This window comes from Pantherophis guttatus, chromosome 3 (genome assembly GCF_059756535.1).
Source record: "Pantherophis guttatus breed Tessera chromosome 3, ASM5975653v1, whole genome shotgun sequence".
Classification (NCBI taxonomy): domain Eukaryota; kingdom Metazoa; phylum Chordata; class Lepidosauria; order Squamata; family Colubridae; genus Pantherophis; species Pantherophis guttatus.
Window position 1 is genome coordinate 200,294,386 of NC_142065.1, and position 20,315 is coordinate 200,314,700.

The 20,315-nt window shown below is 42.0% G+C and overlaps 1 protein-coding gene across 2 annotated transcripts in view; it reads right to left on the reverse strand.

Annotated features, from left to right (window-relative positions):
- Positions 1-13,733: 13,733 nt before the first annotated feature.
- The window catches only part of FAM91A1 (family with sequence similarity 91 member A1), a 42,943-nt gene continuing 36,361 nt past the window's right edge, over positions 13,734-20,315 (reverse strand). For both annotated transcript variants that reach the window (XM_060681847.2, XM_060681848.2), the window contains exons 22-24: positions 18,925-19,048; positions 18,750-18,819; positions 13,734-17,513 (exon numbers count right to left, since the gene is read on the reverse strand). In XM_060681847.2, the coding sequence (XP_060537830.1) occupies positions 17,307-17,513; positions 18,750-18,819; positions 18,925-19,048 (401 nt within the window). In that variant the 3' untranslated portion in view covers positions 13,734-17,306. The remainder of the gene's footprint in view (positions 17,514-18,749; positions 18,820-18,924; positions 19,049-20,315) is intronic.

A 20,315-nucleotide genomic window follows, 5' to 3' on the forward strand; every position in this document is an offset into this window, starting at 1 on the left:
TATTTATGACTGTTGCAGTGTTCAAAGGTCTTGTGATCCCTTTTAGGACCTTCTGACAGACAAAGTCAATGGGGAAGGCAAATTCATTCAACAATCGTGTTACTAACTTAACAACTGCAGTGGTTCCCTTACCAACTGTGACAAGAAAGATTGTGAAATGGGACAAAACTCACTTAACAAATGTCCCACTTGACAACAGAAATTTTAGGTTCAATTGTGATCATTAGTCGACAACTACCTGTGCTTTGTGATTTTCTACAAAATTTTCCCATTAATATTGTTTTGTGCACTTTTCCTCCATTCTGCGTGTGTTTTGTTTTACCCAATATGAGACTTAGAGAATATATTAGGAGCCTTGGTGGCAAAGCAGAATAAACTGCTGCTGTTAAAGTAGCACTTAGCTGCCAGCTGCCTGCGATTACTGCGAGTTCAATTCTCACCAGGCTCAAGTTTGAATCAGCCTTCCATCCTTTCGAGGTAGGTAAATTGAGGACCCGGTTTGTGGGGGCAATAAGCTGACTTTGTATAAAATAGAACATCGCATGGGAGGAGGGAGGCAAAAAGCCCTACTAAGCAGGTATATACAAAAGTATGAAGGCTATTGCTTAATGCATTGTAAGCTGCCCCGAGTCTTTGGAGAAGGGCGGCATATAAATCGAACTAATAAATAAATAAATAAATAAATAAATAAATAAATAAATAAATAAATAAATAAATAAATAAATAAATGACTTTGGTTGGCCTATTGGATAGAGAGTGCAAAACTAAAGTACTGTATTTATTTATTAGATTTTTATTACCTTTATAGGTAACTCAAGGTGGCGAACAGACTATATTCCTTCCTTCTCCTATTTTCCTCACAACAACAACTTTGTGAGGTGGGTTGGGTTGAAAGAGAGTGACCCGCCCAGAGTTACCCAGATGGCTTTCATGCCTAAGGCAGGACAGGAACTTTCATCAATTGTATTGGAACTATTTCACTTCTATTGTAAGGCTCTACATTTAGGCAAGAAAAACAAAATGCACAGCTACAGTACAGGGGTGGGTTCTACTTACCTTTACTACCGGTTCGCAACGGGATCGTGCTCATTTGCTTCGCATGCGCACGTGCCTTACTTCTGTGCATGCACAGATCGCCGATGATGATATCCAGGGCAGTGGGCGGGGCCTCCCACCGGTTTTACTACCGGTTCTTGCGAACCGGTCTGAACAGGGGGCAACCCACCACTGGTACAGTATATGGTACTTGCTCAATAGTAGTAACTGTGAGAGGGATCTTGGAGTCCTAGTGTACAACCATTTAGATATGAGCCAGCAGTGTGCAGCAGCTGCCCAAAAAGCCAACACTGTCCTAGGCTGCATAAACAGAGGGATAGAATCAAGATCATGTGAAGTGTTAATACCACTTTGTGATGCCTTGCTTAGGCCACACTTGGAATACTGCATCCAGTTTTGGTCACCACAATGTAAAAAAGATGTTTAGAAAGAGCGCAGAGAAGAGCAACAAAGATGATTAAGGGACTGGAGGCTAAAACATATGAAGAACGGTTGCAGGAACTGGGTATGTCTAGTCTGATGAAGAGAAGGACTAGGGGAGACATGATAGCAGTGTTCCAACATCTCAGGGGCTGCCCCAAAGAAGAGGGAGTCAAGCTATTCTCCAAAGCACCTGAGGGTAGAACAAGAAGCAATGGGTGGAAACTAATCAAGGAGAGAAGCAACTTAGAACTAAGGAGAAATTTCCTGCCAGTTAGAACAATTAACCAGTGGAACGACTTGCCTCCAGAAGTTGTAAATGCTCCAACACTGGAAGTTTTAAAGAAGAAATTGGATAACCATTTGTCCAAAGTGGTGTAGGGTATCCTGCCTAAGCAGGGGGTTAGACTAGAAGACCTCCAAGGTCCCTTTGAACTCTGTTATTCTATATTCTATTGTGAGAAGTTGGTAGCAACAATGCTCTTGGCTTCTGGGTTTACAAAACCCTTTGAGCAAGATATATCAGTAGTTTGCTTAGTGCCCTTATTTTCCTTGAGAAATGAGGGTATAAAGGAAATTTAAAAATGGGAATAAAACTTCAAAGAATTCTCTAAACGCATGATTTATAAACAATATCTCTGGATTTGTCAGGCAAAAAACATCCACGCCAAGGAAGGAAATCAGGGGTAGTACTTCAATTTTCAAAGCAATCATGGATTACTCTGTTTGTATATAAATAAACCAGACTCCTACAGAAGTCTAGCATGTTGTTCCAAAGGAGACTCCCTTGACTTCTACTGCCATCAGGACAAGGACAGTAAACAGTTGAAAGCAAAACATCAGAATTGAATTCCTGGCTCGTTACTCTGAAAAATTCTGCTCAAATCCTAACTTTAGGTTACAGGTTCTTAGAAGACTGATCAATCAAGAGTCCTGGTTTTGATGTAATTTTTATTACTGAGTGAAGGAGAGTTAGGAATGTTGCCCATGGAACATTCAGGTTTTTAAAAATTTTGAGTTATTATATACACACCCACAGGGATTTTAGTCATTTTTGTTTCCTGTTACAGCATGAATGTACTCCCATAAATACAATTATTATCAGTTCGAATTTTCGTCATATTTTGGGCGCAATCCATAGCCACAAAACGTCTTGGGTGTCCAACGAAGGTTGATAGAAAAAAAAACCTGTGCTCAAGCTCTTGAAATCAGCCAGGAAAAGAAATTTATGTAAATGCCTAAAATAAACACACCTGGATACATTAATCTCCCAGATGTATCTTTACAAGTTAGGGCTTTCCAAGATGATTTAAAGCACCTCTACATAACTGAGCAGACGTTTAAAACTTTTGAAGTCCCAAAATATGTTAATGATAACACATGGTTGTCATCTTCATTTTCGATTGTGGGGAATAACTGGGAGTTCTCAGGCAGCCAGGCTCAAAAATCAAACTAAGACACAAGTAACTAAGTCCCTGAAATTTAATGTGAAGAAAAGCAAGTTTTTACACCTAGGCAGGAAAAGGTACAAGTAGAGAATAGACAACATCTGGCTCAAAAACATTAACTATGAGAGGGAGTTTGGAGTCCTTGTGGACAATCACTTAAACATGAGCCAGCAGTGAGCTGCAGCAGCCAAAAGAACTAATACAATCCTTGACTGTATTAACAGAGGCATAGAATCAAAATCACGTGAAGTATTAGTACCGCTTTATAAAGCTTTAATAAGATCACACTTGGAATACTGCATCCAGTTTTGGTCACGTTACAAAAAAGAGGTTGAGACTTTAGAGAAAGTGCAAAAAACAGCAACTAAGATGATTAAGGTCCTGGAGACTAAAACATATGAAGAACGGTTGCAGGAATTGGGTATCTTTCTCCAGTCTGGAGAAAAGAAGGACTCGGGGTGACATGACAGAAGTATTCCAGTATTTGAGGGGCTGCCACAAAGAAGAGTAAGTTGACCCCCAATTTACTTTCCAAAACATCAGAAGGCAGGACAAGAAACAATGGATGGAAACTAATCAAAGAGAGAAGCAACCTGGAATTAAGGAGAAACGTCGTAACAGTGAGAACAATTGACCAGTGGAACAGAAGTTGCCTTCAGAAATTGTAGGTGCTTCATCACCGGAGGTTTTTAAGAAGAGGCAGGACAGCCATCTAACTGAAATGGTAGGGTCTCCTGCTGGAGCAGGGGTTGGACTAGAAGACCTCCAAGGTCCCTTCCAGTTCTATTTTGATAGTGGAATCTTTGCTTGACATCATGTCCTTCATACTTTGCTAGGTGCAACCCCTGATGTGTTATTCAAAGGTTCAAAGCACGCTTTGGCTCAATTAAGATCCCACAGCTTTTTCTTTGCGCTTTCATTCCTTGATTTTAAGTTACTCTCCTTGTATTTTATCTTTCCTCCCTTGGGCCATGCTACTAATTACAATCTGGCAGCAACTACTGGAAGGGCTCTATGAACCAATGGCCAACTATCCAAAGACCTGAATTTGCAAACTCCTAATTGGAAGGACAGCAGAATGTAGCCTGAAGGAGAACTTATGAAATGTGTATTGCTTAAGCAAGACTCAATGGGTCAAGAGAATATACCATCCCTGCTTCACTGATATGGCTGCAAGGAGAAAATAGAATCCCTTCCTTTTCCTCCTCTTCCTCTTCCTTCCCCCCCTTCCCCTCCCTTCCCTTTTCCTTCCCCACTTCTCCCTTCCCTTTCCTCCCCTCCCTTCCCTTTCCTCCCCTCCCTCCCCTTCCTTCCCTTCCCCACTTCTCCCTTCCCTTTTCCCCCCTCCCTTCCATTTCCTCCCCTCCCTCCCCTTCCTTCCCTTCCCCACTTCTCCCTTCCCTTCCCTTTCCCTTCCCCACTTCTCCCTTCCCTTTCCCCCCTCCCTTCCCTTTCCTCCCCTCCCTCCCCTTCCTTCCCTTCCCCACTTCTCCCCTCCCTTCCCTTTCCTCCCCTCCCTTCCCTTTCCCTTCCCCACTTCTCCCTTCCCTTTTCCCCCCTCCCTTCCCTTTCCTCCCCTCCCTCCCCTTCCTTCCCTTCCCCACTTCTCCCCTCCCTTCCCTTTCCCTTCCCCACTTCTCCCTTCCCTTTCCCCCCTCCCTTCCCTTTCCTCCCCTCCCTCCCCTTCCTTCCCTTCCCCACTTCTCCCTTCCCTTCCAACCATAATGTAGAGAAGGACACACTCCTCTGCTCACAATAGAATACATTATGCCACCAGGCTTGAAATTTTGGGCTTGGACAACCTAGAACTATGCCACCTACAGTCTGACCTAAGCGTAATACACAAAATTGTCCATTACAACGTCCTACCTGTCAATGAATAGAATAGAATAGAATTCTTTATTGGCCAAGTGTGATTGGACACACAAGGAATTTGTCTTGGTGCATACGCTCTCGGAGTACATAAAAGAAAAGATACATTCGTCAAGAATAATAAGGCACAACACTTAATGATAGTCATAGGGAAACAGTCAATATAAATCTTAAGGATACCAGCAACAAGGTTACAGTCATATAGTCATATGTCCTACTGTCCCCATTTATTTGTACTCACTTCCTGTTATCTAGTACATGTTTGACTGACTGACTGACTGACTGACTGACTGACTGAATGAATGAATGAATGAATGGCCTTGATGTATAGGAAGAAGGAAACCTGAGCATGAGGCAGAATTTATAACCTGAGAAAATGTCTTAAGACAACACCCTCCCTAGCTCTCACGAATATGGGGAGAGGGAAGGGGGGAAGTGCATTCAGGCTTGCAAAATTCTAATTTTATAATAAAAGTATTCTTGGCCTTCATTATTTTGGTTTCCTCATCTGGTATACCCTGAAGGGCTTGATATGACTTTGTGGCCATCTACAGCAGAATTTATCTGCCTTGATTTGCTGCCATCCAAGACAGCATCTTTCTTTGTGAGGTTCAAGAGCCCATAAATGTTACAGAACCTGAACATAAGTGTGTTGTTCAGCAATGAGCTGGCTTCAAAGATATAAACCTCATTTTTACTGGTAGTAACAATGACGCAGACCAGGATGGAGTAGAGGTTGGGCTCTGGAGTAGGAGCAATGACTTATTTAATGTGTGTGTTTGTCTTTCCTTTCCTCTGTGTCTTTCCTCCTGTGTTTGCCACAGGCAGGGGGTTGGACTAGAAGACCTCCAAGGTCCCTTCCAATCCTATTATTCTATGTTCCATGTCTGTGTATCAGAGGTGGGTTTCAGCAGGTTGTGACCAGTTCTGGAGAACCGGTAGCTGAAATTTTGAGTAGTTCGGAGAACCGGTAAATACCACCTCTGACTGGCTCCACCCCCATCTATTCTCTGCCTCTCCCGAGTCCCAGCTGATCGGGAGGAAATGGGGATTTTGCAGTAACCTTCCCCTGGAGTGGGGTGGGAATGGAGATTTTACAGTACCCTTCCCTTGCCACGCCCACCAAGCCACACCCACCAAGCCATGCCATGCCTACCAAGCTACGCCCACAGAACCGGTCAGGGATGAAATGTAAAATTTGTTACTACCGGTTCTGTGGGCGTGGCTTGATTGGGGGAGGGGTTAATGTGACTGGGTGGGCGTGGCCAACTTTTTTTTTTTTTAACTTTTCAAAGCATTTTTTCTAATGCTTTGAAAAGCCTCTGCCGATCAGGCAACTCAGCTGGGATTTGTCAGAGACTTTTCAAAGCATTTTTTTTACCACCTCTTCGGCCAAGGGGTTGCAGAAAAAAATGCTTTGAAAAGCCTCTGATGATCCCAGCTGAGCTGCGTGATCATCAGAGGCTTTGTTTTTCTTACTTTTAAAAGCATTTTTTCGTCAGAAGAGGTTGTAGAAAAAATGCTTTTAAAAGTAAAAAAAAAAAAAAAGCCTTTGATGATCGTGCGGCTCAGCTGGGCATGGGGGGGGGCAGGGATTTTTGCTACCAGTTCTCTGAACCACTCGCCTCCATCACTACCGGATTGGGCGATCTGGTCCGAACTGGGAGCATTTCACCCCTGGAACCGGTAGTAAAATTTTTTGAATCCCACCACTGCTGTGCTATGTATGTGTGCGTTAAAGAAAAATCAAACCACTCAGAGTGCAGAAATCCAACCGGTAGTTTCTTAAAAACTGCTCAAGACTGGAGTACATACTTGGAGCAAATATCCACTTGTTTCAGCATTTGTTCTCTATACTTGCTCCATGCTTTGCTTGAAGGTCAATCTAAATCAGGAAGAACAAAAATGGACCTGGGAAATTTCCAACCTGGGGATACCAGAGAATTCTCTTAGGGATAAATGTGAGAAAATAGTACAAGCTATTTTTCCATGTCTCTGGATGCCCTTTAGGAAACTGAAAACCTGTCCACCAACGTAGACAGAAGTTGGAGCAAACCAAACCAGAGTTCGAATGGGGGATTCTCCCAAATGAGGGTGACAATTTCCCCCCCCTGCTTCCTAACAAACCAGCAAATGTGGCAGGGCAAGAAAAGTTTGCATTCTGAGACAACAGGACAGCCTTATTTTCCAATGCCTGCATTTTCCCACAGGGGAAGAAGTATGAGTAAGCTATTTGGGCCTTAGGACTAGCTTACAGTATTTTATCCTGAGGCTACAGCATCAATTCTGGGAGTTAAAATCCACACCTCTTAAAGTTCCCAAAGTTGAGAAACCCTGGTTTAGTGGCTTGTCCTGTACAATCCAGCGGATTGGATTAGTTGATCTTTGAGGTTCAATTCTACGTTTCTCTATACCAATGATGGCTAACCTTTTTGCCGTCATGTGCCAAAAGTGGGGGGAGCATGGCGGATCACGGTTGCGTGTGCCCCCATCCATAATTCAATGTGGCCCGCCCTCCCGCGCATGCAAACATCACCCCCCACACTTCCCCCTGCTTTTGGCACGCGATGACACGGTGGGCCCGGTAGGCCTGTTTTTCCCCTCCCCAGGCTCTAGAGGCTTTCTAGGAGCCTGGGGAGGGCAAAAACAGCCTTCCCCATCCCCCCGGAGGCCTTCCGGAGGCCGGAAACAGCCAGTTTCCCGACTTCTGGTGGGACCGGAAGGCCTGAAAATAATTTTCCCGGTGTGCGCATGTGCGCTGGAGTTGAGCTAGGGCAACACTCGCGTGCCCACCAATATGGCTCCGCGTGCCACCTGTGGCACCCGTGCCATAGGTTTGCCATCACGGCTCTATACGATCGAGGTAGGGCATGATCCTATATCTTCACTCATCATTTGGGATACCTGTGAAGAGAGCATCTAACTAGATTTATATCTTTGGGCATAAAGGATTTTTATACTGACATTGCTGGGACTACAGGATGAAATCTACTAGGCATTAAAGAATTAAGAAACAATCTTCTCTTGTGTCCTGCTTTTCCCATTTACCAGGAGTTTTACAGAAATGGGGGGAAAAAATTAGGGAGTTACTGTAAATGTAAAAAAAAATAAAAATCAGATGCTATAAATAAGGATTAATTGGCAACGGGAGAATTCTGGCTGAAGCTACATAGATAACTCTTTCAAGAACAATTGAAAGTCTAGTTAAAATAATGGTATAAAGATGGAGGAGATGAAAGCCAGCAAACAGATTTACTGCATTCAGTAATGACATTTCCAATCACCATTCTTTTTGATGTAGAATCCAGTCTGAAGAGAAGGGAAGGGAAGGGACAGGAGGGGACGGAACAGGAAGGGAGTAGAAGAGAAGGGAAGGGGAATGAAGGGAAGGGAAAAGAGAAGGGAAGGGGAGGGGAGGAGAGGGGAGGGGAGGGGAAGGGAAAGGAGAAGAGAGGAGAGGAGAGGAGAGGAGAGGAGAAGAGAAGAGAAGAGAAGAGAAGAGAAGAGAAGAGAAGAGAAGAGAAGAGAAGAGAAGAGAAGAGAAGAGAAGAGAAGTTCATATAGAAATGATGGTTAAAATACTTGCAAGTTAAGAGTTAATAACACAGTAATATTCGACTTATGACGACAATTGGGACTGGAATATTGCTAAGGAAGGTGGTTGTTAAGTGAGCCACGCTCAATTTTATGACCTTTTTCAACACCGTTGTTAAGCAGTTGTTAAGGGAATCACATGTTTGTTAAATGAACCCAGGTTGCCGTTTGGCTTCGTTTATCAGAAGCCAACTGGGAAGATCGTAAATGGTGAACATATAACACAGGGCTGTGCAACGTACGAATTTTGATCACGTCATCATAGAGACGTCATCGTGGCCATAAGTGTGAGGACTGTTTGTAAATCACTTTTCCAATGCCATTGTCACTTCAAATGACTGCTAAACAAATGGTTGAACGTCAAGGACTACCTGTAACTGCCAGCCAGCACAGAAAGGTTAGGAACTGTGAGAAGGTTGTTGTAGGCCTTTATTTGTGGAGTTTGGGAGGTATTTCTTGGCTTAATAAGCTTTAAAATCTTAGTTAGCGGATGTTTAGCACACCAAATAAATAGCAGATAGTTCCTTCTATGCACACGACCCCAGAGTATTGCGTTTCACTTGGATGAGTCACATCGAGCCCAGAAAAAGCTGCATTTAGCTGATTTAACTGTTGCTATTCTAGCAATTGAGTCCAAATTTTCATAAGCCCCTCATACACCTGAGCAGGGTCCTCACAGCTGCTTAGGGCGAACACAAAGGTTATGCAAACCAAGGTAAGACTGATTGGATTTCCCTCTCCTGCATAGAAATACTCAACTTACAACATTATTTTAGATAATTATTTTAGACCAGAGGTGGGGAACCATGGCCCCTTTGTAACTTTTGGACTTCAACTCCCAGAATGATTAATCACTTATATCTTTTAGGTACACTGAGAGCTTATGCACTGAAGACAAATTCCTTGTGTGTCCAATCACACTTGACCAATAAAGAATTTTATTCTATTCTATTCTATTCTATTCTATTCTATTCTATTCTATTCTATTCTATTCTATTCTATTCTATTCTATTCTATTCTATTCTATTCTACAGTAGTGGCCAAAATTGTAGAAATCTTTTGGGAAAAGTGTATTTTTGATGTTTGATGACTAATAACACCACTTTTTGGGGGAGTTTCAAGATAATCCTATTCCACTGCTGGAATGGCCTGGGAATAGCCCAGACCTTAACCCAATTGAAAATACATGGAGTCGACTAATGAAACTTGTTAGTCAGAAGCGGCCCAGCAATAAAACCCAGTTAACAGAAGGAATCATTCAATCTTGGTTTCACATGATAACAGCTGCAGAACTAAAAGACTTGGTTCACTCCATGGGAAGACGTTGTTAGGCCGTAATTCATGCTAAAGGTTACCCAACTATTAACTTCATGCTAAAGGTTGCCCAACTAAGTATTAACTGACATGATAATTTTTGTATATCATTTTTTCTATGGTGATAATTTTTGTATATCTCATTTTTTTCTATGTGTTTGACTTTTCTTCTTTATACTGTAACTGCTTTTCTAATAAAAGTTATTGCATTACATTCTTGATTAAATTATCTTTCCATTGATATATAATTTTATGGTACTACTAAAAAAAAGTAGTGTTATTAGCTAGTTTTAGAAAATACACTTTTCCCAAAAGGTTTCTATAATTTTGGATTCTGTTCTGTTCTGTTCTGTTCTGTTCTTCTGTTCTGTTCTGTTCTTCTGTTATGTTGTGTTCTATTCTTATTCTAATTCTACTCTATTCTCTAGTTCAACTCCACATTCTGTTTAACTCACAAGGTCTGACTCAGAACTTAAATCACGTTACATGTAATTTGGCCTTGTATGTCTTACAACCCTAAAAGTATCGGTAATTAAAATTATGCACCTCAAAAACTAGGTCAGGGACAGCAGTCTGGCTTTGACTAATAGCGTCAAGCTGGGAGTTCAGGGGAAAAAGAAAACTATATTTAACTCAAGTTCTCACATCCCCAAGTTGAACAGCCAAGCTTCACGTAAGGATACATCAGCAGATTCCAGAAATCCTGAAGTTCCAAGATATTTAGGAAAAAATCTCTATGAATTCACCAGAAAGGAATGTCAAGACGGGAAAAAAAGCAACATGAGATGAAGAGGGAATGAAATGAGAGAAAGCAGGAGATACACTGGGGAACAAAACCTACCTCATTCCAGTCAGCTTGGTTCCTACCTTTTCAATAGCAATAATGGCTAAATCAAATATTTCAGTGCAGCTTTCCACTTGTCTCTCTCTCTCTCTTTCACACGCACACAAATGGCTGAATGGAAGGATAGATGCTGATAGGCAAATATTACAGGCATCTTGCAGATTCAGAAACTGTATTTCATAAAAAAAAAAAACCAAACAACAAAAAAAAAAATCTCCAAGCCCTCATAGAGAGAGGGTGAAAATATTTGGAGGGATAAGGCAGGGGTGGGTTCCACTTAACTTTACTACTGGTTCGCAACGGGAGCGCACATGCGCAGATCGTCCATGATGACGTCCGGGCGGGTAGGCAGAGCCTCCTGCCATTACTACCGGTTCGTAAGAACAGACTGAACCGGGACCAACCCACCACTGGGATGAGGAGATCTAAAGGTTTTGTATTCTGCATGTTCCTGTCCATATCAAATAAATTTGGATTGTTTATTTAATAATATATAGCCACCCATCATATATCCATCATATATCATGCAACTCTGGATGGCTTCCGTGTCCCCGGAAGTGATTCTATGGAAAAGTGTTGCAACTTTGCTTTTCCAGGCAGATCCCTTTCTTATTTATATGTAAATGACCTGGAAATCTGTCAAATAGTGCAATTAAAAATTCAGATGGATCACGTCAAAAAAAAAAAAAAAGGCGGGCATTGCATAACCTGCTTATTGTATAGCGTGATCATTTATTTATTTATTAGTTCAATTTATATGCCGCCCTTCTCCGAAGACTCAGGGCGGCTTACAATGCACTTATAGCAATAGCCTTCATTCTTTTTGCATATACCTGCTTATTAGGGCTTTTGGCCCCCCATAAGCGGTGTTTCTACAAAGTCAGCTTATTGCCCCCACAATCTGGGTCCTCAATTTACCTACCTCGGAAGGATGGAAGGCTGAGTCAACCTTGAGCCTGGTGAGATATTGTACATATGAATAATATGCACAGTGTAGTAACTACGGTAGATCAATGTTTCTCAACCTTGGCAATTTTAAGATGTGTGGACTTCAACTCCCACCATTCCTCAGCCAACCCTCTGCTGGCTGGGGAATTCTGGGAATTAAAAGTCCACACATCTGAAAGCTGGAAGTTGGAAAACCACTGAACTAAACATTTAGCCAAAATCAACAGGACTACTCCTTTACTTGTACATTACTCTGTTCTACCACCAATACTGTTTTTCAGCGAAGTCAATTTGTATCTTCACAACCAAAGAATGTGCATCTCCAATTTATTTCTTTTATTAGAATGTGATTGATAAACTGTTGTCAAGTACCTCAGCAACAGAAATCCATGATGGAGAAAAAAAATAAAATCTGCTAAAAAAAAAGTAGAGACAGAAACAAGACACACACTCATATTTGGGGTGTATATAAAGTGTTGCGATTGAGATAAAATCTGAAGTCTGCCCACATTTGGTGGTTTGTGGTTCCTGCCTCTGGCGTTTTTCTATTTTAACTAGAGAATCTTTTTTAAGGTGGCTGCGGAAGAGGCCTTGTCCATCTACCTCTCAATTGTTATCTAAAGCTTTCCCACGTTAGGCAATTTATTATTTTAGCTGCTTGAAATAACTGTTGGAAGAAATGTCCATTTGGGTTCAGTTCCAAGTGGGAAGACAGTCACTGGAAACGTGGAGACTGCTTGGAAAGATGGTTTAATGGTGGACAGGACCACATGGCTTGAGGTCCTGGGCAAAAAAGAGCACATGGGTGAGAGAGGGAGAGATTTATACTCTCACTTGGGCCTCGCCTTGGAGCTTCCTGTTCCTGTGTAAGAGCAGGTATTGTGATTGGTTGTCAGACTCTCATGGGGCCATGCAGGGGTAACTTTGTAGGTTGTCTTGCGTCCCAGGCTTGGTTGAATCTTGCTGGGTGATGTAATGAAGGGGCTTTGGTCAATTCCTATTATGGCTTAATGGCTCTGTCCTGGTTTGGATCTTGAGTGAGGGCTAATCCTATCATGTCCTGAGGATGAAGGTCTTTTGTTTTGTAGATAAACTGGCCCAGCCTTTGTCTTGTAGATAGGTTGGCACCAAAATATCTGCTGTGCGGCTCTGAGTTTGTCTTTAGAAACTGTTTCTCCTTTGGGGAAAATATAATATTCTGCCTTTTTAATATTTCCTAGATATTTCATTTTTCTAGGAGAGGGGTGGGTGCTAACTTCCTACATAACATAGATAAGAAGTTCCTTATTTTTAAGCTTGAGATTCAATGCCATAAATAAGAGAAAAAAACCGTATTTCTGGGAAGCATTCAATTAGCTGTTTAGTAATATAAAGGACCTAGACATACAGCTAGTCTAATTAAGCCCACATTTTCTGTTGCTAAGGAAGACAGAAACTGAGTTTTATCCCTTTGTTAGGAAATGATTATTACCTGACTTGTTCGATTGGCAATATATAAACCCTCAATATAGCTTTAAGACTGCTGTATTGCATAATACTTGTCCTGATTGGTTAGCTCTGTAGCCAATCTCCTTAAGAGGGAGCTAGAAACATGGTTTGTTTCTCTTTGCTGCTCTTTGCTGTTCTTGCTGATATCTCTGTATGCTACTGTTTGCAAATCCAGAGGAATTGTTTAATGTGAATGACTACAACGACTGGTAAGAAGACTTTGTTATTGGATTATCCCTGGACTGTCATTTTGCTATCTTCTGCTTTATATGTGTATGACCTGGACTGTGCCTTACTATTTCCTGAAAGTAAACACAACTGTGTATCTGAGTGTTGGTTATGTTTATTTGTAACTACTCTCAATCGCTTTCATGTGTACACCCTTGCTGCTCAAGGGTTACTCTGCGAATTCCTTAACACCCTTTCTTTCCACAGTTAAGTGAATCACTGCAGTTGTTAAGTGAATCTGGCTTCCCCACTGACTTTGCTTCTCAGAAGGTCTCAAAAGGGGATCATAATGCAACCGTCCTAAATCCATGCCAGTTGCCCAGTATCTGAATTTCGATCACATGGCCATGGGGATGCTGCAATGGTCATAAGTGTGAAAAACAGTCATGTCACTTTTTTTCAGTGCTTTTGTAACTTCAAATGGTCACTAAATGAATGGTTTTGAGTTGAAGACTACTTGGTACATGTAAATTCATCTACTGTCAAAATGCTCAAATCTCAGAAATAGGCATCCGCAAAAGTTCCAGACTAGCAACACAATTTTATTTGTAAACATTTATGTTACATGTTCCAATAAGTTAACTGAATTCCAGCATTTGTACATTTCACTGTATATGGTCTAAATCGGGTTAGGAAGAAAGAAACTGGATTGCTTCGTTGGTTGTTACTGTCCTGTGTTTTAAAACCTTCCAAAATACAAGCAGCATTAAAAACTGAGGAAATGCAAAGAAAAATAACAGGATTATCAAAAGGAACAATTTAGATGATTAGGTAGCTGAGAGAAGAGGTTGTGTATAAAAAAAGAATCATTGCAATAAAACACATTCTGGAGAAACTCTTAGAGCAAGTCCAATAAAAACATTGTTTCTGGATGCCTCGTTTACTCTAAATTCAAAAAGCAGATTACATCTTAATAATGAAGCACAAAGACAAACCATGAAATGTTATGGCCTAAAATATTACTAACTTGATTCTGGACAAGTAAAAGCTGCTGGGGGAAAAAAACAGATTTTTAAAAAAATAATGGATTCCACAGATGTTAAAATTTTGCCTTTGTTCACAGTATATTTAAATCATCATTCAAAAAAACCCCCTAAAATATAGCACAAGCACACATAAAAACACACGCACAAAATGACAAATTAAGGCTCTGCTTTGTATATTTCTGTTTTCTGTTATAGAAGGGTCAGTGAAGCAAAGGCTTGGCTTAGAATGACCCATCCAGGACCCCTTATATAATATAGCCATTATTCACCATTCAGCACCTCCTTCGTATCTAGCTTAAGTGTTACCTTTCTGGATTCTCATGCCTTGCATAACTGCATCCAAAAAGGCAGCTGGCCTACCAGTAGTTTTATGGAAACTTTAATTAATTATAAGACTAAAAAAATAATAATAATTAGGGAATGCATTATCCGACATCTGGGAATCAAATAAGAAGCCTGAGGGTTGAAATGAAGGGTCCTTGGTGCTCTCTGAGCTTGCTTGTTTTCTTGCAGACGTTTCATTACCCAACTGGGTAATGGCATCAGTCACCTAGTTTGGGTAATGAAAACAAGCAGGCTCAGAGAGGCCCAAGGACCCCTCACTTCTACACACTGTAACTGTATATTGAAACCAAAAGCAGGGTGGCAAATAGGGTTCACAGGAGCCTTGAAGGAGGGCAATTCAGAGTGGGCAAGTCACTAGGGATGGTTGTAATAGAATCTGGAAGGAACCCAGAAGATATCCAATTATCTCCATGAGAGAGTCTTCAGCCTGAAGATTTCAACATAATAAGCTGATGCTTATGCCCAGAAATGGGCCTGCTTCCTAAATGGTGCCCCTTCCTAAATCATTTGGCTTCCCAACAATAACTGGCTTCTGAACTACAATCAATCTTCATATTTACCCTCTTCCTATTTTTTTTCCCCTTCTCGGTTAGAAAGCTCTTAAGTAACAACTGTGGTATTTGAAGTACTGACATGGTGGGTGATAAATTACATTTTTAGGTGAAGCTGCGTGTTAACTATAATATCAAAGCTCTATCCTAATATGAAGAGGGGGAAGGAGGGTATAAAATGCTGACAAACGAAAGCTTGATAAAAATAGGGCTCTTTATACAAATTTTGTCAATTCTTGCTCTTCAGAAGAATAGAATCAGAATTGGTGGAATGGAAATGGAAGGGGATTATGTCTCTGTGTTTGTGTCTTTGTGTGACTGTGCGAGGGAGGGAGGGAAGGGGGAAAAAAAGAAACAAACAATATCCAACGACCCAAGTTCTAATTTTTAAAATATGGACAGCAAATCCTTTTAAGAAGAAAAAAAAACATTTCCTGCTATATCCTCCTGGAATGTCAAATAAGTGCTCTCTAAATTCTTGGTCCCTCAAACATCTCCACCATTCGAGCCAGCTGATTTGCATTAAAAAGGAAGAAAGAAAGAAAGAAAAAAAGAAATCCAGTTAAAGAAACCAGCCAGCCTTCCTGCAAAGCCCTGGATCGTTCAACTTTAGGCCACAATGATATTAGGAAACAATTCCAACCCCTAACTTCTTACAGCTGCGTTTTTTTAGACTCTGCAACCGCCGAGAAGATCCTGAAGTGAGCAGATCTGCATTACAGAATGTGTTATCGACCCTACAAAACTAAATTATCAAACAACACTGTGCGCATTTTCTCTTGCCCTTCTAGGAAGGGAACACTGATATTCTCTAGAAAGACTCCCGCACGAATCATTTCCATTAACGGTTTAAATAATGAACAAAGCACCTCAACTGCTGTGGCCATCCACTAAAACATCTATTCCTCTGAAACGAGTGAAAGCCGTAGAGAAAGGCGATCTGTATGGACAGTTTGTTCGGGTGCATTAGGAAATCCCACAGGAGGGTTATCCTCAAAGCTTCCCAATTCTATACCAGACTTGCCTTCCTTTTTAATACCTTGCTTATAGCTCTAGTATCTCCCTCTATCTGCCTATTCCTACATGGTAGGTAAATGTTTTCTTGAGTTTGGCCTTTTCCTTGAAAGTCTCGGTTACCCCTGAACAGAATTCACTGAAAGCTTTTCCTATGCCGCCTTCGACAACACGGAATATCGTCGTTACATTTTCCAAAGGTTTTGTCGAAAAAGCTTGTTGCCTATCTTTGTCAAGTCAGACCTTTTCACCTAACTTTTCTTTTTTTTCCCCCCCAAGCTGCCCGATGAAGTGTGCTTGAAAACCCAAGGGAACAGAGTCAAATTTTCCGGGTTCAGCTTTTGGGATGCTTGTTTGGCGCTTTCCAAAGACAAATTCCAGATGGGATGATGAATTCGCACCAACGGAGGACTTATAGGCTGAAATCCATCATGTGTAAAACTTTTTGCATAGCTAACTCTACAATGACGTGCCTGCGTGCGAGTGGTTTTTTTTAGTTAGAAAGGAGAATATTAATCAAATCGCTTAATGTTTTCCCATGCGGCATCGGCAGATGTTCACAAAATTTCAGATTAAAATCCAGTACAAAACAGCATCTATGTTTCGGTGCCAAAATCTTCCCACCATTGTTTTTAATCAGGTAGTTAATAGACTAGGTTGGCGATAGTCGCTTGTACTGCTAGTCCTCAAGAGCATTGCCAGAATCACCGACACAGACACGGAGCATTATTTGAGTATAATTTGTGCCTTTCTAACATCGAAAACTGTTTTAGCTGTTTACGTATTATTGTAATACAAAAGAATCAGGCAAATTTAAGGTCAGCATTACTAATATATATATAAAATTGCTATTATCCCTTGCGACAGCATAGAAATTCAATCAATGATCAGAAAGCTTCGGAAGGGGACGGTCTGTTAAAAAAAATAATAATGAAAAGATTGATAGTCTTGAGATAAAGAGACAGGCCAACGATGAACAAAAGCTTTTTCGTTTTGGCAGAACATGCAAGAAACAGGGAGACCAAATGCCTCTTCCTCCTCCCCTCCCCCCATTGAAATGTAACATCGCACCCTTTATTAACACCTTCACTGCAGGGGAATGTGTGTTGTGACAGCATCACAAGTTTCAGAAGATTGGCACTATTGAGTTGAATGCAGTTGATTACCAGGAGTCCAAAGGCAAGTTGTGATGGCCATGCTACTTTACGTGTTCTGGGGGCATGGCTGCAATTAGGACTGAGGAAGGAGAACGTCCACTCCATTCCGATAACACGCCATCCTTAAACATGAGATTCTTGGCAGGCAGCGGAACCCCAGCGTCGGCAGAAGTTAGAGGAGAAAGTAAACTTGACGCAGAAGAAGAAAAACTGGCCTCTGAAAGCAACTCCACGGTTGAAATGTTTTCCTAAAGGAGAAGAAGGGGGCACAGGGTTCAATAGGATTCCAGTTTGGCTACAGGTGGTCCTCATCTTACAACCATTCATTGAATGACTGTTGTATGAAGAGGTGAAATTCAGCAGGTTCGGACAGGTTCTGGAGAAGTTTTGAGTAGTTCGGAGAACCAGCAAATACCACCTCTGGCTGGCCCCCGAGTGGGGTGGGAATGGGGATTTTGCAGTATCCTTCCCCTGGAGTGGGATGGGAATGGAGATTTTGCAGTATCCTTCCCCTGCCACACCCACTAAGCCACACCATGCCCACCAGACCACGCCCACAGAACCGGTAGTAAAAAAAATTGAATTCCACCACTGGTTGTATGCCATATGCTTCCCCCCCTGTTGAGAGAGGGCTATTCAATTTTGACATAGATGGCCTCTTTGACAGAAGGGGAGACATCATCTGTCTACACCACAGTCCTTTCAGCAGTTCCAAGAAGGCTCCACACCCACTTGCACCACTCAGGTGACCATGAGGACACAGATAAACCTCCAGGTGGCCTCAACGACTCTCTAAAAGGATGCAAATGACCAGCTGTCTGCAAGGAGTATAAATCCTTCCATTCCTCACCATCCAGTCAGAGCTGGAGAAGCTTACTGAATGAGAAGCGAAACGTCTTCAAAGACATCTTCAAAAACAAGGAAGTCCAGTTGCCTCCTAAAAAAGCACCTTTGGGACAACCATGATCTGGATGTCTGAAAATCTCTATAGACTTTTAGCTATCCGATTTGAGGTGGATACCCTTCAAATGGTGTGGGAGTATGAACTGATTTCCAGAGAAAAAATTGCAGACTACAGGAACCAGGAGCACTACTCAGGTGACCCTAAGGATAGATAAGTGCTTCAACGACCCTCTAAAAAGGATGCAAATGACCAGCTGTCTTCAAGGAGTAGAAATTCTTCCATTCCCCACCCTCCAGTCAGAGCTGAAGAAGCTTCTTGGATGAGAAGCGAAACGTCTTCAAAATAAAAAACAAGAAAAGCCCAGTTGCCTCTTGAAAAAAAGGACCTTTGGGACAACCTGGATGACTGGGAATCTCCACAGTCAAAAGATCATGAGATATATGCTCCCATTTCAGCTCCTGACAAAGACTAATCATCCATCAGCCCAGATGCAAAATCCTGACAGAAATTTGTAAACCGCCCGGAGTGGCTGGGAGTTGATCAGCATATAAATAAATGAATAGGTTCTTAGTGCATTTACCTGGAATGAATGAACAAAACTAAGGACCTGCAGGGAAAGTTTTCTGCTGGAATGTAACAGTTTTTGAAGGCTGCCAAAAGACAACAGAAAAAGCGTCAGGGTCACGTGCCGTATCTGATAACCGAACGCTAATTTGCTTTATTTTTTTTTTCGGTATAATCCAACCAAGCCTCACCTCTCTCTGCTGCATAATCCATGGCTGGCGATCTTCCGACAGACTTTTCGGTTGAGGTCTGAGCTGAACAGTGGGATTCCGAAGCTCAGTTCCAGGGGAACCCACTCCAGTTCTGTGGTAGGGACTGAAAAGATACCAAGAGAGGGCAAAGTGGAAGGGACTTCAGCTGCCAACATTCATGACTTTTTAAACACCTTTGTGAATTTAAAGCTAAAGCTAAAGGTTCCCCTCGCACATATGTGCTAGTCATTCCCGACTCTAGGGGGCGGTGCTCATCTCCGTTTCAAAGCCGTAGAGCCAGCGCTGTCTGAAGATGTCTCCGTGGTCATGTGGCCGGCATGACTAAACACCAAAGGCGCACGGAACGCTGTTACCTTCCCACCAAAGGTGGTCCCTATTTTTCTACTTGCATTTTTTACGTGCTTTCGAACTGCTAGGTTGGCAGAAGCTGGGACAAGTAACGGGAGCTCATCCCGTTATGTGGCACTAGGGATTCGAACAGCTGAACTGCCGAACTTTCAATCGACAAGCTCAGCGTCTTAGCCACTGAGCCACCGCATCCCTATTTTTGTGAATTTAGGAACCTTCAAATTACATTGTTAGTAATGAGTAATGACCGCACAACAACGATGATGATGATGCAGTAATGATCTCTTCCTCTTGTACAGGTAGCCCTCGACTTACGACCACAAGCGAGCCCAACATTTCTGTTGCTAAGGGAGACACTTGTTAACCGGGTTTTGGCTCATTTTATGACCTGTCTTGCCACAGTTGTAAAGTGAATAACAACAGTTGTTAAGGTTGTTAAGTGGAACTGGCTTCCCCATTGACTTTGCTTGTAAGGAGGCCGCAAAAGGGGATCACAGGACCCTGGGACGCTCCAACCGTCATAAGTACAAGTCAGTTGCCAGGTCATAGGGATGCTGCAACAGTTGCAAATGTGAAAAACAATCCTAAGTCATTTTTTTCAGTGCTGTTGGTAACTTTGAATGGTCACTCAAAGCACTGTTGTAAGTCGAGGACTAACTCTTCAATGTGGCCCTTTCTCCTTCTGTCATTTCTTCTACCACAAAGCCCAACCAATCTACGACTGGAACTTCTGCTTCTCATTATAGCTCAAGGGCCCCCAACCCCTGGTCCATGGACTGGCAACACTCCACTGCATAGAAACAACCAGGTTGCGCAAACAAGCGAAGCCTCATCTGTGGGATGCAGGCAACATGCAAAACCACACCCTCTTTGGTCCATGGAAAAACCTCTCTCCACGGAACTGGTTCCTGGTGCTCAAAAAGTTGTGTGTGTGTGTGTGTGTGTGTGTGTGACTGTTATAAATTACCCACAGATTGCAGAGAACATCATGGACTACAGTGTAATGCCAATTAAGGTTCTCC